Source organism: Poecilia reticulata, chromosome 7 (assembly GCF_904066995.2).
Source record: "Poecilia reticulata chromosome 7, P_reticulata-male-v2, whole genome shotgun sequence".
In the NCBI taxonomy this organism is placed as follows: Eukaryota; Metazoa; Chordata; class Actinopteri; order Cyprinodontiformes; family Poeciliidae; genus Poecilia; species Poecilia reticulata.
In genome coordinates, this window is record NC_088836.1 from 26533057 (window position 1) to 26547641 (window position 14585).

Below are 14585 nucleotides of genomic sequence, written 5' to 3' on the forward strand. Positions count from 1 at the left end.
TTGTGTGGAGATGGCAATTAAAAACGAGCTTTAAAAATAGGAAAATGGAATAGAAATATTTATTTTTCCAAAGTGGGGAACCTCAGCTGCAGCACTGAGTTATGTAGGTTTACAATGTATTTTATACATTTTACAATGTATAAAAAAGTAAAAACAAATGAGCAGTGCCTGCAAAAATGTAACTTTAAATGGGTAAAAGTAGAAATACCTGGATCATGAATGTAAACAGTGATTTCTGCTGGGAGTAGTGATGGATACAGGAAGCAAAGATCTACAGTAACTCTCCAAGGAAATGTTTATTTTGTTTGAGTTTATTTCACCAAACTTGACTAGATGTACTAGTTGCTAACCTTTAAAAGAGAAATTAGCTGCTGATATTCTTATTTCAGAGGGACAAGTATAAAAAAAATGTACTCTAGTAATAGTAGCACTACTTCAACATGTACAAGTTTAAAGCAGATGTAAAAAAAAAAAAAAATGACTCGGGTAAGAGTAAAATTACAAGAAATTACAAGAAAAATAATTCAGGCAAAAGAAACATTTTTCAAAATTATTTTTTTCAATATAAAACTGGTGACGTTTTGGTTAAAACGTGTTTGTTCATCATTCAGTAGAAAATCCACAAGTTTTGAGTAGAAATACTTTAAAAATAAAATTACTCAAGTAAAAGAATTTTTTTTTTTTCCAAAAAGTTACTCAAGTAAATTCTAACTTTGTGTGTACCAATATATAGAAGTGGTCCCCAACCTTTTTATCACCGCGGACCGCTCAAGGCTTGGCCGTTTCACTGCGGCCCGGGGTGGGGGGTGAACCGTCAGACAGGCTTCTGCATGCGTCCGCTAAAGCCTAGTTCACATGGCACAATTTAAAAATATTTTGCCCCGAATTTCCGTTTACGACCATCTTAGAACGTTCCGAGTTCTTAGAACGTTCCGAGTTCTAAGATTGTCGCTTGCGATAATCGTAACCGATCATCCTGCAGTGTGTGGGGTGTAACGTGGAGCGGCGGGACATCGGGCACATTCAACACCTTGGATTGTCTTGGGCTTTTTATCGCAGCCTGTGGGTTTTTCCCTGTCTGGGATCGAGAACGCAACCTGCTGACAGGTAGCCAATCAGAAAGCGCGGTGACGTAAGCACGCAGTGGCGCAACCGAATCCAATGACACTGGAGATGAAACAGCATGAATGTTTATTCAGCATTTCGTACAAGGAATATCAACAGAAATGATACTGAGAGAGGAACTGGGGCGAAACTGGTGACTTTTCAGCTTTCATTAACCTGACATAATTTAGTTATAAGATAAGGCTATTGTTCAGTCAGGGCTTGACGCTAACACTAGTTAACTTAAAATGAGTCTACAAACTATCACCACTGCTTCTATATTGTTATCCATGTTTGTTGACGAACCTGGTTCCAGGATTTTCTTCTGGAACCGGGATGTTCGTGAGTGGATTCAGTTCGTGTGGTGTGTTGCTCCTACCGTGTGGCTGGACACACGAACTGATCCAACCTGTTGTACTTTTATCAGCTCTGTGGTCACAGAGGTTTGGAGAATCGGCGACGATTCTCAAATCGTGCCGTCTAAACCAGACTTAAGACTCACAAGCTCTACTCATCTCCTCTCGACCACTGCCCTAACGCTCTCTGACTCTGGTCACTATGGTAATGTTTACACATCCCTTGAAAATAAGATACAGATGCGCCGCAAAAACGAGCATTTTACTTTCATGAAAATTTTAACAAATGATAATGACTAACGAGAGCCCTGAGCTTGTTTCTCTGCGACGAGACGGTCCATCAGGAACTGACGAGAGACAATGACACCCGAAGTGTTGCTTATATGCACAGTCTGCTTGGTCTCCAGGTGGCGAAGCAGTTTGAAGCTTCATTGCCTCATTAGCGAGCCGGTCGCTGCATGTTACGCAGAGCGGGCTTGGAATCACCTACAGGGATAAATCCATTCTCCTGTCTCTGGGCCTTTCCCCTTCCCAAAGAAGCTTTCCATCTGATCTGTTTCTTACTCATTTTGCTGCTTGTTTTCTCAATGTTGGCGCGTAAGACGTAACCGAGAGAATCCGGTTAAAGGATTTTCAAAATAAGAGATCCTCCAGACTCAGATAAAACATAAAACGGAAATATTGAATTATTCTTTGTGCGGCCGGCCGGACGACTGCTTTATAGTACACATCAATAAGTAAATGTGATCACGTTGTTACACCTAACATTTTTGTTAGTAGATTTTAATATAAAAGTATTTTTGTCCCAATAGGAACCTCATAAAATCAATCCTGTGGCCACAAATGGCCCCCGTGCCACACTTTGCACACCCCTGTCTCACTAAATTCACGCAATGAAGGAGCTAATAAATGAGCTGAAGTGACTCATTTCCTGTCCTTCACGTGTTTATCAGTTAAAACAACAGCAGAATAGTTGGATTTCAGGTAAACAACCACCAGGTGTTTTAAACCTGCTCGGGTCCAGATCTGATGCCGCCTGCAGCGCGTGATCCCTCTCTTGGCATTCACCGCGTGCCTTAATTGTATGGCTAATAAATCAAGGTCCGCCGTGAACACGAGGAGCGGCGATCCGGTCCCCATCAGCAGGTGGAATCATTTCATGCTGAAACGTCCCGTCGGTGCGGCCTGCGTTGCTGTCCGGTTCAGCCCGTTATCGGTCCGATCTGCGGCGGAAGCTGCATTTAAATACCAAAATATATGACGGCATCGCTTCATGTCAAAACATGAACCAGCGGAGCCTCTCCGGTGTAGGTATCCATGTTCCGAGTATCTAAACAGACGATGGATGTGAAGAAGAAGAAGAAGAAGAAGAAGAAGAAGAAGAAGAAGAAAAAAGGCCGGACAGTCTATCGGTGTGATGAAGCTCTCCGTTGATTCCCAGTCAGTTTTTCCAGTAATAATAATACATTAAAATAAACGGCTTGTTGTGGTCCAGTTTGACCATTAAATAATAATGAGTCAATCATCCTCTATTCGGGTTTTGTTATTAAGCATTTCGCAACATGAACGACCGACCCGGCCTGTCCGCACGGCTGAAGTGGTGACGTCATGACGTGCCGTTCGTCTCAGAAAAAAACAAACAAAAAAAGACACGACCGGCCTGTAGCCCTGACCAGGGTCCTGAAACCAGACCTGACCAGAACTCCAACAATGATAACAGTAAAGACACATCAGCCCAGTCGACTCATGTCCACAGTACGTTACATGTAGCCCAAACGGCGGCCCCGGGGCCATTTGTGGCCCTCTAAGTGATTTTGTCTGGTCCTCAACTGCAGTTCAAAAATGCTAGTTCTAATTTGGCCCATTCAGTGACGCCTTATTGTAGATGGAAAAAAGAAAATGAAGAGCACACGTCGCACCAAAAACTCAGAAATGTTGAGATTAATATGATATTTTGTAGAAAAAAAACATGAAAAATGTTGAAAAGTTTCAATTTTTGGAAATGTTCTGAGTTTCAAAAGAAGAAAATTTGCTATGACTACAAAAAATTTTAAATTAATCTCAGAATTTTTTCTAGACAAGACATGGAAATGCCTGAGTTGCAACAGTTTAAAATGTCGGAATTTTGGACATTTTCTGAGTTTCAGTTGTTGATAATTTGCTAGAAAAATTCAGAAATTTTTAGATTAATCGTAGAAATTCTCTAAAAAAAACAAAAACCATGCAGATTTCTGAGCATCAAACGTTGAACATTTTTGACTTCTGAAAATTCAGATATTTTCATGTTTTTTGTAGAAAATTCCAAGATCATTTTATTATTTATTATTCATATAGTTGTTAATGAATGAGGTGTTGTAAAAACCCCAGGTGTTCATGAAATAAATATCACTTTAATAAATTACAATGATATGCAAAACTCATGTCATTAAATTCAATGTAACAGCCAGGATTCAACGCACAATTTTGAAAAGGAAAAAAATAAATGAACAATTTTCATAAACAGCAAAATGTGTAAAACATCTGAGGAAAGATGAACACAGACGCAAACAGACAAGAGTTTACAGAAAACGTAATTGTTAAGTTCTGTGGAGAGTTTATAAATAAATCCTTAAATATTGTTTGTTAGTTATTTTAAATGTCTTCAGACATGTCAGGTATGTCTGACATGTTTACCCGATCTGACTTGTTTCGATGACGTCAAAACATGTCAGGTATGTCTGAAGATACTTAAAATAACTAACAAAAAATATTTAAGACTTTATCACACATAGACAAAATGAGTTTCATTGATAAAATGCTAATCCTGTTATGCGGTCAGGTTATTACAGGATTGCAGGTTATTTGTTGGTGCGTCCATGTTTGGATGAGATCTTTGGGTCAGTGTCATGATTAACAGGAAGAGGATTTCAAAATAAAAGCTTTTCATGTATAATACTTAAAAACACTAAACACAAAAAAAAATAAACAGCAAAAGCTAAAGTGTAACTGAAATTAAGTGCAAATCATCCAAAATGATCTCCAGTAGCAGTCAGACTAGCAACAAATCTGAAGAGGCCTCTGACCGAAGACACTGCTGCTGACTGTCATAACATGCTAACGGCTCAATTTTTGGACAGCAGACGATATTTCACAGCAACAAGTCGTTGTCGTTGTAAGTACTGCTAATCTTCCTCATTTGCTTTTGCCGCTTTCTTTAAATCTTTTTAACCGTTTGAGTAGAAAGTCGAGCAGAGAGATGTTGAAGTTGAGGATATAATCTTTTTTTTAAACTTCTTCCTCCTCTCTGCATCCACAAAGCCTCCGTCTTTTTCCCACTGTTCTGGAATTTGGAGTCGTAGTTCTGGTTTTATTTCAGCTTTTGATATGCTAACCAGCTGTTCCCACTTGTTGCCACGGTTACACATTTAAAAGTAAAAACAAAAAATAGTTCCTGTTGCACAGGATTCCATACCAGAGAAAGAAAAACTGAAAATGCAGCTCCTAAATCAAAACAATAACAAAAAAAAACAGAGCTAGCATAGAAGCCGCTCCAGCATGCTAAGAACATGAACGGAGCAATTATAGGAGTTTTGACTGAATTAGCATTTAATTAAATTCTGATATGGGCTAAAACAGGGAATGCTTCTTAAAGGGCCAGCAGCATCATGTTAAATAAACTTTTCCAGCTTTTTATCAGGTTATAAAGTTATTCCCTCATCAAAAACATACCCGGAGTGGGTTTTTTTTTTATTCATTCATGCATATTTGAGAAATCCTTTAATCTCCATGGTAACCATTCAGCTGTGCAAAATGGACCTAGCTCCGCCTTCGAGATGAAGCTCCTCCCCCAATCAGCTCCTTCAAACTAGCCAGCAGCAATTAGCAAACACCTAGTGGAACTGCACGTGCTGAGCTCATTATACCAGCTACGACTCAGTGCAGCGCTGGCAAAAACGTTACTATAGATGTGATGACTTCCTGAGGGCGGAGTTTCAGAAAGAGCAGGAGTTCTTAAAGAGACAGAGGCCCAATAGGAACTTTTAAAGGTATTTTAGAGAAGACTCTGTCTCAAACTTGCACATATTTCAGCTAAAACTTTAAAATTCAATTTGATCCCGTGCCCTTGTCTGTTTTTACTGTTTTATTATTTCTACACTATTGATTATGTTTGTTGTAAAGTGTGCAGCTTGATCTCACCAGGCTGAATAAATAAACTTTAATAAAGTAACACAGACTGCTACAGGAGATCATTCCTGCCCACAGCCATCAGCAGCTATGGCAACTCTGAAGAAACTTGATTTATACAAGTTACATTTAATTTCTCTTTGTGATTAATAAAGTTCTTTATGAGAACTTTATTAATTAAATATTTTCAGACTTTCCAGCTTGTGCTTTAAGTTTGAAACAATAAAAAACTTTAATATTAAAGTAAACATTCTCCTATGAAAATACAACTTTCTTAAATTATATTTTTAATATTTGTACAAAGCAGCTTAATGTCTTGTTGTGCAGGACAAAAAATATTCAGAGTTTCTTCATTTCAGTATGTTTACAGACTTGATTGATGTTTTTCTCTACAACAGAAAATATTCAGAGCCTTGATGAACACTAGTATTTTTCTACATGGTTCTCTGCCTTATCAAAATAAAAATATAAAAATAAATAATCCAAGTTAAATAACGGAGGATGATTTAAACCACGATGAGCTGGCCGTCCTCCTGCCGGTCGACACGTTGAGCGTCTCCAAAGACGAGGAAGACGCCGAGGCCTGTGACGTTTACCAACGTGACGAGGGAGAAGACGACGGACCACGACAAGGTGACCTCGATCAGGTAACCCGAGAACGACACCAGAACCAGACCTGCTCGACACACAGCGGGCAGAACTCAGAAGCAAACATCCACAGCCAACATCTGGAAGGTTTCAGGTCTAAATACTCACCCATTAAGGCTCCCATCATGTTCATAAACCCTGAGGCACACAGAGGGAATTAGTCCAGTAAATGGTTTTATTTATTTTATTCATTTAGTTTCAAATGAACAGGGAAACAAAAGGTTTTCAATGAAAAAGAGCAGCTGGAAGAAAACCACATTCGCTGTAACAGACATATAAGCTGCGTTTCCATTACCAACTTATGCAAAACTTTGATATTCTGCTAAAGTCGAAAAAACCGTTTTGCAGCGTTTCCATTAAACAAGAAATGCAACTAAAGTCACACTTGAGTAAGATTGTTTACGCAATAATTTATTAAAAAACATCCAGCGCCATCATCCTTCCACCACTTCCTGTCATCGTCGTTTTTTCATCAGCAGTAACATCCAGATGTTTATCATGTGACGCAGCAAAAGGGTTTCTATTTTCACGAAACACACTAATTACAATACAATTTAAAAAAACCTTCCTCCTTCCACCAAACTTTTAGAGTTTTTAGGAAATGGCCTCGTTTTCAATAATACAATTTATCTTCAAAATGTCAAATTAAGCTATGAAAAGAGAAGCTGATATAAGCTAAACTGAGTCAAAATAAGATAAGTTAATACAAGCCCAGATAAGCTAAGCTACATTAATACAAGCACACACAGACAGACAGACAGACAGACAGACAGACAGACAGACAGACAGACAGACAGACAGACAGACAGACAGACAGATAGACAGCATAGCTTCGTAATGATAAAGCACTCTGAGTCAATATCCTTCATATTCCTTGATAGAATCTTATATTTTATAATTGTCTTAAAAGTAAAGATTGATTTTCTCTCTTTGATACTTGTGGAAGAATCTGCCTAAAGAAACCAACTAATAAAGGAGAAGAAAGCGTTGAGTGGAGCCTCACCGTAGAGCGCTCCAGCACATGATGGAGTCAGATCTTGCACATTCACAGACACACCACTGAAACACACAAAACAATGACAAACATTAATAAAACTTCCTCAAAATATTTATGTAGTGGTTGAAAAAGTTGCACTTCCTTTTCCTTTCTATAAACTCTCGCCTATATAATTTCAGCTTGATAAAAACAGCAGAAAACAAAATCTTACAAAGTATTTTTGATCCAGTTTCTAGTGCAAATGTCTTAATAGACTCGAAATAAGACAAAACTAACTTACAAGTAACTTTTCAGTAAGATACATGATCTTGTTTTAAGTCAAAAACTCCTTAATATTGATTTTATAAAGTGCCAGTTTCAGATGTTTTCACGTACCCTGCGGTGAAGGTGGTGAAACTGACGGCAGCAGAAATGAAGATGACAGCAGACGTGAAGGAGACGGATCCAGACAGAGGCAGAATAAACATGCTGGAGAGACCCATGGCACCAAACTGCAGCCAGAGGGACAGACAGACAGACAGACAGACAGACAGAGAGACAACATTTATCACAGCAGCTAACAATTACTTTAAAAACAGATTATTCTGACAATTAATCAGACAAAAAAAAAGGCACATTCTCCAGGTTTTTAATTTAACCACTTAAGCTTATTTCATACATCAGAAATACATTAAAATATTTAATTCCTTTTGTAAATGTATTTTTTTATTGTCCAAAATGCAACATCATATGATTCCTTTAGTGAACGTTTGATTATTTGCAGCAAGCGACGTGTGAACAGCTCAGCGCTTTCTGCTTGACTGAACATCAGAACGGCAGCGCATCGCTGATCTGTTTATTTATTTATTTATTGATTAACCCATCATTAATAGATTTTATTTACAGAATTTGAACCAGGTTAAGCAAAAACTGCATCTTGAGGAGTTTTGGGTAAAACATATATAGACCGTTTTTTTTTTTTTTTTTTTTTATCTTAAAAGCAAAAGAAAAAAGTTAAACAAATAAATAAATATTGGATCAATACCAGTGTGATAACTTTGATGCTTTAGATTCCCTCCTCAAATTTTATTTTATTTTTGTGTCATAGTTTCTCATCTTTACCTCAAAAAAGATTTTGTTTTGGATTCCACTTGAGTTATTAAGAAACAAATTCACACAAATTTGTTTTGCGTTTTTAAAAAACATTTTTATCACATTAATACGTTACTGAAGTATTTTGTTGACACCTGCAAACTTTGTCCAAATTCCTTCCTGGGTTTTAAAATACAGCTCTGGTAAAAACTAAGACTCCTCTGCACTGAACCTGGTTTTTCCTCCAAATATTGATTTGAGTTAAAACATTAGTATTGTTGCTTCTAAATGAACATGAACTTGTTTTCTTTGCATTATTAGATCTGAAATCGCTGCATCTTTTTCATTATTTTGACCATTTCTCATTTTCTGCAAAAAAAACAAAAACAATTTTTGCTTGGAGTTTCACAGACATGTTGTCAGTAGTTCATAGAATAAAAGAACAATGTTTATTTTGCTCAAACATAAACCTATAAAGGGAAAAATCAGAGAAACTGATAATCGTCTTAATTTTTTCCAAAGCTGTAATTCAGAGGAAAAAACACACAAAAGACTTAAAGCTCAGAAGTTTGATGATAAGTCAAATTAAAATAAAAAAAAAAACCCACCGGTATCGGCGATACTGGTTCTGTATTTACTTGACATCGGATCAAAACCAAAATAAGCAGCATCACACACCTCTAAAGTAAAATGACCTAAAGTTAAATTTGATCTCTCCATCTTTTATTGCAATCTGGAACAAAATGTAAACCCATCCACTAACAGATCTGAAACACGTTTCAGTTTATAAAACATGAAAACATTGCAGTGATTTCTACACTTACTTGCATTATTTTTCTCACAGATGCAACACTGTATCCTGCAGAGAAAGAAAACAAAAACCTGTAAATTTGATTTCCTCAAAAGACCAACAACTTTAGGATTTACCACACATTTTGCTTTCGTACCTTTTGCGATGAGAAAATCCGACACAAACCCTCCACCAAGACCTGAAGGGATCGCCATCAACCAGGGAACCACATTATACACCCAGGGCTGCAAAACATACAGACACTGAAATGAATCGAGAGCAGAGATTCATCGGATGTCTTCGGTGACGTTGTGGAGGAGTTACGGTTGCATGAGGAAACGATTCCTTGAAGAACATCGGCAGCCATGACAGCAGCGTGTAGGACGTGCTGCAGATGCACATGTGAGCGACGACCATGGCCCTGAGAGAGAAACGACCCGCAGAGTGAAGAGAAAACACTCAAAACGATCGATTCCACCGTTTAAAGTTGTCTGGAAGCTGTACCAAACTGGAGGCTTTTTGAAAAGGTGCAGCCAATGTTTTCTGGACAAACTTGGTTGAATTTCGCTCCTTTTTTCCATCTGGTTCACTGCAACGTCGTCTGAGAAACAACATTAAATGTCAGATTTAAACCGAACAAAACAGACATTTGACAATTCAAACGACCTTCAGGAAAATATTCCGAATAAAATGCTATGACATAAAACTCAACATGTGACTTTATATATTTTTGATACATTAATAAATCAGTAAAAGAAAAAGTATCTGTTATTTTTCTTGGTTAATTTTGAATTTGTTCCGTTTTATTTTAATGTTCCTTTTATTTTTACTGTATTTTTTTGCATTTTACTAATAATATTGTAGCAGTATTTATTAATCTCTTGATATTTGTTTATGTTACACTCGTTTTCTGTTATCTTCTCTTCAGTTATCTAGTTGTTAATGATTGTTTTTACTACTTAATTAGGAGTTTTACTACCTATTCTTGTTTTTTATACACTTTTTGCATTACCAATTATTCTGCAGTGCTTTAATTTCAGTTATTTTCAATCATGCTATGTAAATTATTTTTACAGATTTTAAATATGCAGTGTTTAAAATTGAACATGTGAACTTTTGCTCAAGTTCCTTTATTCATCATGTACACAATTTAGCATTTTTTAGTGTTATAGTATAATAAATTTTTCCTCATTTTTGTCTCTTGACACTTTAAACATGGCAAACAAATTTATTTATATGAATGTAATAAGGTATTTATTGTTTCTGAAAATCTCCTCATGTTATCCTCTTTATATGTAAAATGTCCCCAATAAATTTCAGAAAATATAATTAACCAACATATAAACAGCAACAGTAACAAAACAATTAAGTGATTTTAAATATTGATGTCTAAAATATTTAACACATCAAGATGTCCAGAAGCCAGATGTACCTCTTAATAAGTAAGACTTCACTGTGACGGCCCAGAGTCCAGCCAGCAGACCAGTACAGTAGAACATGCTTTCCCAGCCGTACCGGTCCAGCATCACGGACCCCATTCCACCCGCCAACAACGTGCTGAAAGAAACAAGGGAAACTGTTGCTTATCAGTAGTAAATGCATGTTTAGATGTAATGTATACGTGTGTGCAGAACGTACCCAAGATGGCTGCCGCTGTGCATGGTGCTCATCAAGAACCCTCGCTCAGCCTCCACAACACGCTGGGAGCACAAACTAGCCAGAGACGGGAAGAACACACCTGCAAAGAACGACGTGAACTCACTGCAAAAAACTAAATCTTATCAAGTATTTCTGGTCTAGTTTCTGGTGCACTAGAAAAAGATTAAACTAACTTAAAAGTAACTTTTCAGCATGATATTGGAGATTATTTTAAGTAAATAACTTCTTAATATGGATTGAAAAGTACTAGTTACACTTTTATATTATTTCACTTTGCAGTGCTCCATCAGAGTTTGCCCTGAGCAGCTGCACCTTTTAGATGCTAAATCTGATCATTAAGAAAAATGGTTTTTAGGCCTGTTTCATCATGTCAAGAGTACGACGAGGGTCATTGTAGAGAAAATGTCTTGCCAAACAACTCAGGAAGGCTAAGAATAATCTCAGAAATTTTTGAGAAAAATCTCAGAAATTTGTGTTTGAAAAGACTTGCTGGGAAAAAAAACTTTAAAATGTTTACATTAATTTCAGAAATTTATTTAGAAAAAAATTGACATTTCTGAGTTTGAAAAGCTGAAGAAAATTCAAAATTTTGAGATTAATTTCAGAAATTTTCTAGTAAAAGCAAGAAATTTTGTGTGTTTGAAAATACTCAGAAATTTTGAGATTAGTCAAATTTTTAAAAGTTTAACATTTGCCAGAAAAAAACTTTAATTTTTTAGATTGATCTCAGAAATTTAGAAAAAAAATTGAGATTTCTGAGACTCAAAAGTCTTTTTTTTAAATTGATTTCAAGATTTTCTGAGTCTCGATAGTTGAATATTTTTTGACTTTTCAAACTCAGAAAGGTGAAGTGAAGCCTCAGAAATGCCCAAAGCTCAAAATTTTAATTTTTTGGTGGAAACCTATCACTCTATTTTCACCTATACAACGACCCTAATGTCATAAAAGTGCCTGCACATGACTTTTGCACTAAATTTTCATGCTTCTGTTGGTTCTTATTTGCTCAGAGAAACCTCTGTCTATACCAACCCTGGAGTAGACCCATCAGGATTCTGGCCACCGTCATCAGAGCCAGGGTGTGGGGGCCCAAATGGGCCAGCACCGGAGTCCCAGCGGTGATCAGAGCCCATGAGGCCGCAGAGACGAACAGGACGCGCTCTCCCCCCACTCTGCAGGGCAGCAAATAATACCAGAGGGAAATCCTGAAACCTTAAGCCTCACTTCAACATAAACAGACTGCGGACATTGTTGAAGTGAAGCCATCCGTGTTTCTGTGAATGAATCGCTTACTTGTCGCTGGCATGTCCTCCCAGGATCTGGGTGACACAGTATCCCCAGAAGAAGCCGCCCAGGACGAGGCCCGAGTCGATTTTACTCCAGTGGAAAGCGGCGGCCATTGAGACAGCACAGACCGGCGTGGTCATCCGAGCGCAGTACAGCAGGCAGGTGCCCAGAAACAGCATCACCGTCCATTTTCTAGCCAGGGATCTGCAAACAACTGCAGCTTAATGACGTCATAAAATCAATTAATGAGTCAATTTAACGCTAATTTAACGCTGGTTGGTCTTTTTGTCAAGCGGCCATTTCCTTACGAACCTGAGTTTTCTCTCAGGCCCATTACAACCGTTATATCAACGGTCATAACATAACATGCTAACGCACTATGCTAACGCTGCTCTGTCATGCTGCAGCTGAATTGAATGAGCGCTATTGAGGTGAAACTTATGGAGCTTTTTGAATGTTTATATTTCATAACAGAACCGAATAAAGTGCATTTTGCATCCCACACCAGACTCAGGACCGTCTCTCCTTCCGCTATTTTTGTCTCTACATCAATGACTCTGCTTTAAATGACCAGTGGCGCCCTCTGTCGGATGGCAGCCAAACTACAACACTGAAAGAATGTCTAATCGGAAGTCATTAGTAAATCGATTGGAACTCATTTTAATCTCCTAAACAATTAACCCCTACATTACATATAATTTACTATTCACTCATACTTCCTTAAATGTCTGTAAATGTGGGGTTTCACACATATTATAATCAATATAGTTCAAAAACGAGTCATATATAAACAGACAATTCCACTGTTTTGTAACTCTTCTATGACATTTTATGACTTGATTCATTATAAAAAATAATGTTTAGAGGAAAATAAGGTTTACGGCTCCCTGGGGCTTCTGCCTGTATCTTTTCAGTCAAACTATTTAAACTAGTGTTTTGAAGTGTGGATGGCAAATTATTTGATAACTGACTGAATATATAAGTAATTAATAAAAACCAACCAATAAGCATCATAATTTTCACTGACCTTTAAAATAAGGCCAGTGAAGCATGACTCGTAAAACTAGCAGATAAACTTAAATTCTGACAAAATATAGAGTAAACCCTGGGAAACACAGACACACATGCTAAATATTTATCTCTCAATTAAATGCTTCAGCCTGAGAATGTTTAGCTTGAAAACAAATTTTACATTTATTTAGAAATTAAATATTTAGTTACAAAACTATTTAGCTCAGTTTAGAGCTCTGACATTTATAAATGTATGAATAAAATGGTGAAAAATATGACTTTGAGAAATGAATGCCAACATTTTTATGACAGGTTAATAAACCAAATTATTGCTGTTTATTTTTTTACTGTGTAACTTTTCAAACGATAGTGCAAACTTTTTTTTTTTTTTTTTTTTTAACCAATACTTTCTTACTCTTACTCCCCACCTCTGCTTGCGGCTGAAAGTTGGTTGTTTCCGTGATGCAAACTTTCAGTTTACCCCTCATGAAGTGGGTTATTGCCGCATTCTTGTTTGTTGCCGCTTCGACAGAAATTATTTCTTTATTCTCGGTTATTTTCAATTAAGCGTTTTTACTTAAAAATGTCAAAATTGATCAGTTTCTTCCTTCACGTCAACGTGGCAATCTGAATATTTTTTAGGAAGATCTTGAACTTACAGACCAAGTAGAGGCTTGTGAGATAAACGTGTTGCGCCGCAGAGAAAAAAACTTCTTCACTTTTATTAAACCTGATTCAACAAAGTTTTCAGTCTCACCTGGACCACAGGTTCTGGTTCTCCAACTCTCCCGCCGCTCCTTCGGGTCTATAAATGTTAAGATCCAGAGGAGAAGCCTTTAAATCTCTGATTGGACCCGCGCTGTGGTTTTCAGCCATTCACCCAGCACCGGTATCTTCTGTCTGCTGCAGTCCGTGAAGCTCTTCCGCTCTTCCTCATATCCACCGTCGCCAACCGGCCGAACTAACCCGACTTGTTTGACGCTGGTATCTGTCAGCAACTGGAAGCGGTTTCCATTCCTGACAGTAGATGTGTAAGTGCTGCTTTCACCGGGAGACACATTTGCATGTTGACTGTCTATAAAAGGACAGAGGTGTGTCTTCTTCTTCTTCTTCTTTTTAAACTCTATATCAGAATAGTGGATCTTGTCTTGTGGGTTTCTGGCACACCCACTTGATGATTTTCTACTTACAGCCAATGACAGACAACATTTAAGATCAGAATATTACATCTGACAAGTAAAATAACCTTTTTACAAACAAAAAAAGAGTCATTTTGCTACTTTTAATCTGACAAATGAGTCTCATCTTTGAGAATATATTTTTTATTTACTGATCATGTGCTCCTCTGCCTTTGTATTATGTTCTTTAAAAAAATAAATGAATAAATAAAATGGGGGAATAAAGGCTTCAGTTTCCCCACATCTTTTCCTTTCACTTAACGTTGAAAACAAGCAAGCAACTTTTTTATGTGGCTATAGACAGGAAGTCAGAGACTGGCTGC

General features: G+C 37.3%; 1 protein-coding gene across 2 annotated transcripts; it reads right to left on the reverse strand.

Annotated features, from left to right (window-relative positions):
* Positions 1-41: 41 nt before the first annotated feature.
* LOC103467733 (voltage-gated purine nucleotide uniporter SLC17A9-like) lies at positions 42-14281 on the reverse strand. Of its 2 annotated transcripts, none has more exons than XM_008414391.3 (13): positions 13842-14281; positions 12080-12277; positions 11819-11958; positions 10769-10868; positions 10563-10687; positions 9635-9731; positions 9455-9551; positions 9288-9375; positions 9165-9199; positions 7645-7760; positions 7276-7331; positions 6381-6410; positions 42-6300 (listed from the first exon to the last, which is right to left on the reverse strand). In XM_008414391.3, exons 1-13 carry the CDS (start codon positions 13958-13960, stop codon positions 6131-6133), a joined length of 1371 nt encoding a protein of 456 aa, XP_008412613.2. In that variant the 5' UTR covers positions 13961-14281; the 3' UTR covers positions 42-6130. The 2 variants fall into 2 exon arrangements, with proteins under 2 accessions (XP_008412613.2, XP_008412615.2); XM_008414393.2 differs by lacking the exon at positions 13842-14281 and adding an exon at positions 12386-12731.
* Positions 14282-14585: the final 304 nt, after the last annotated feature.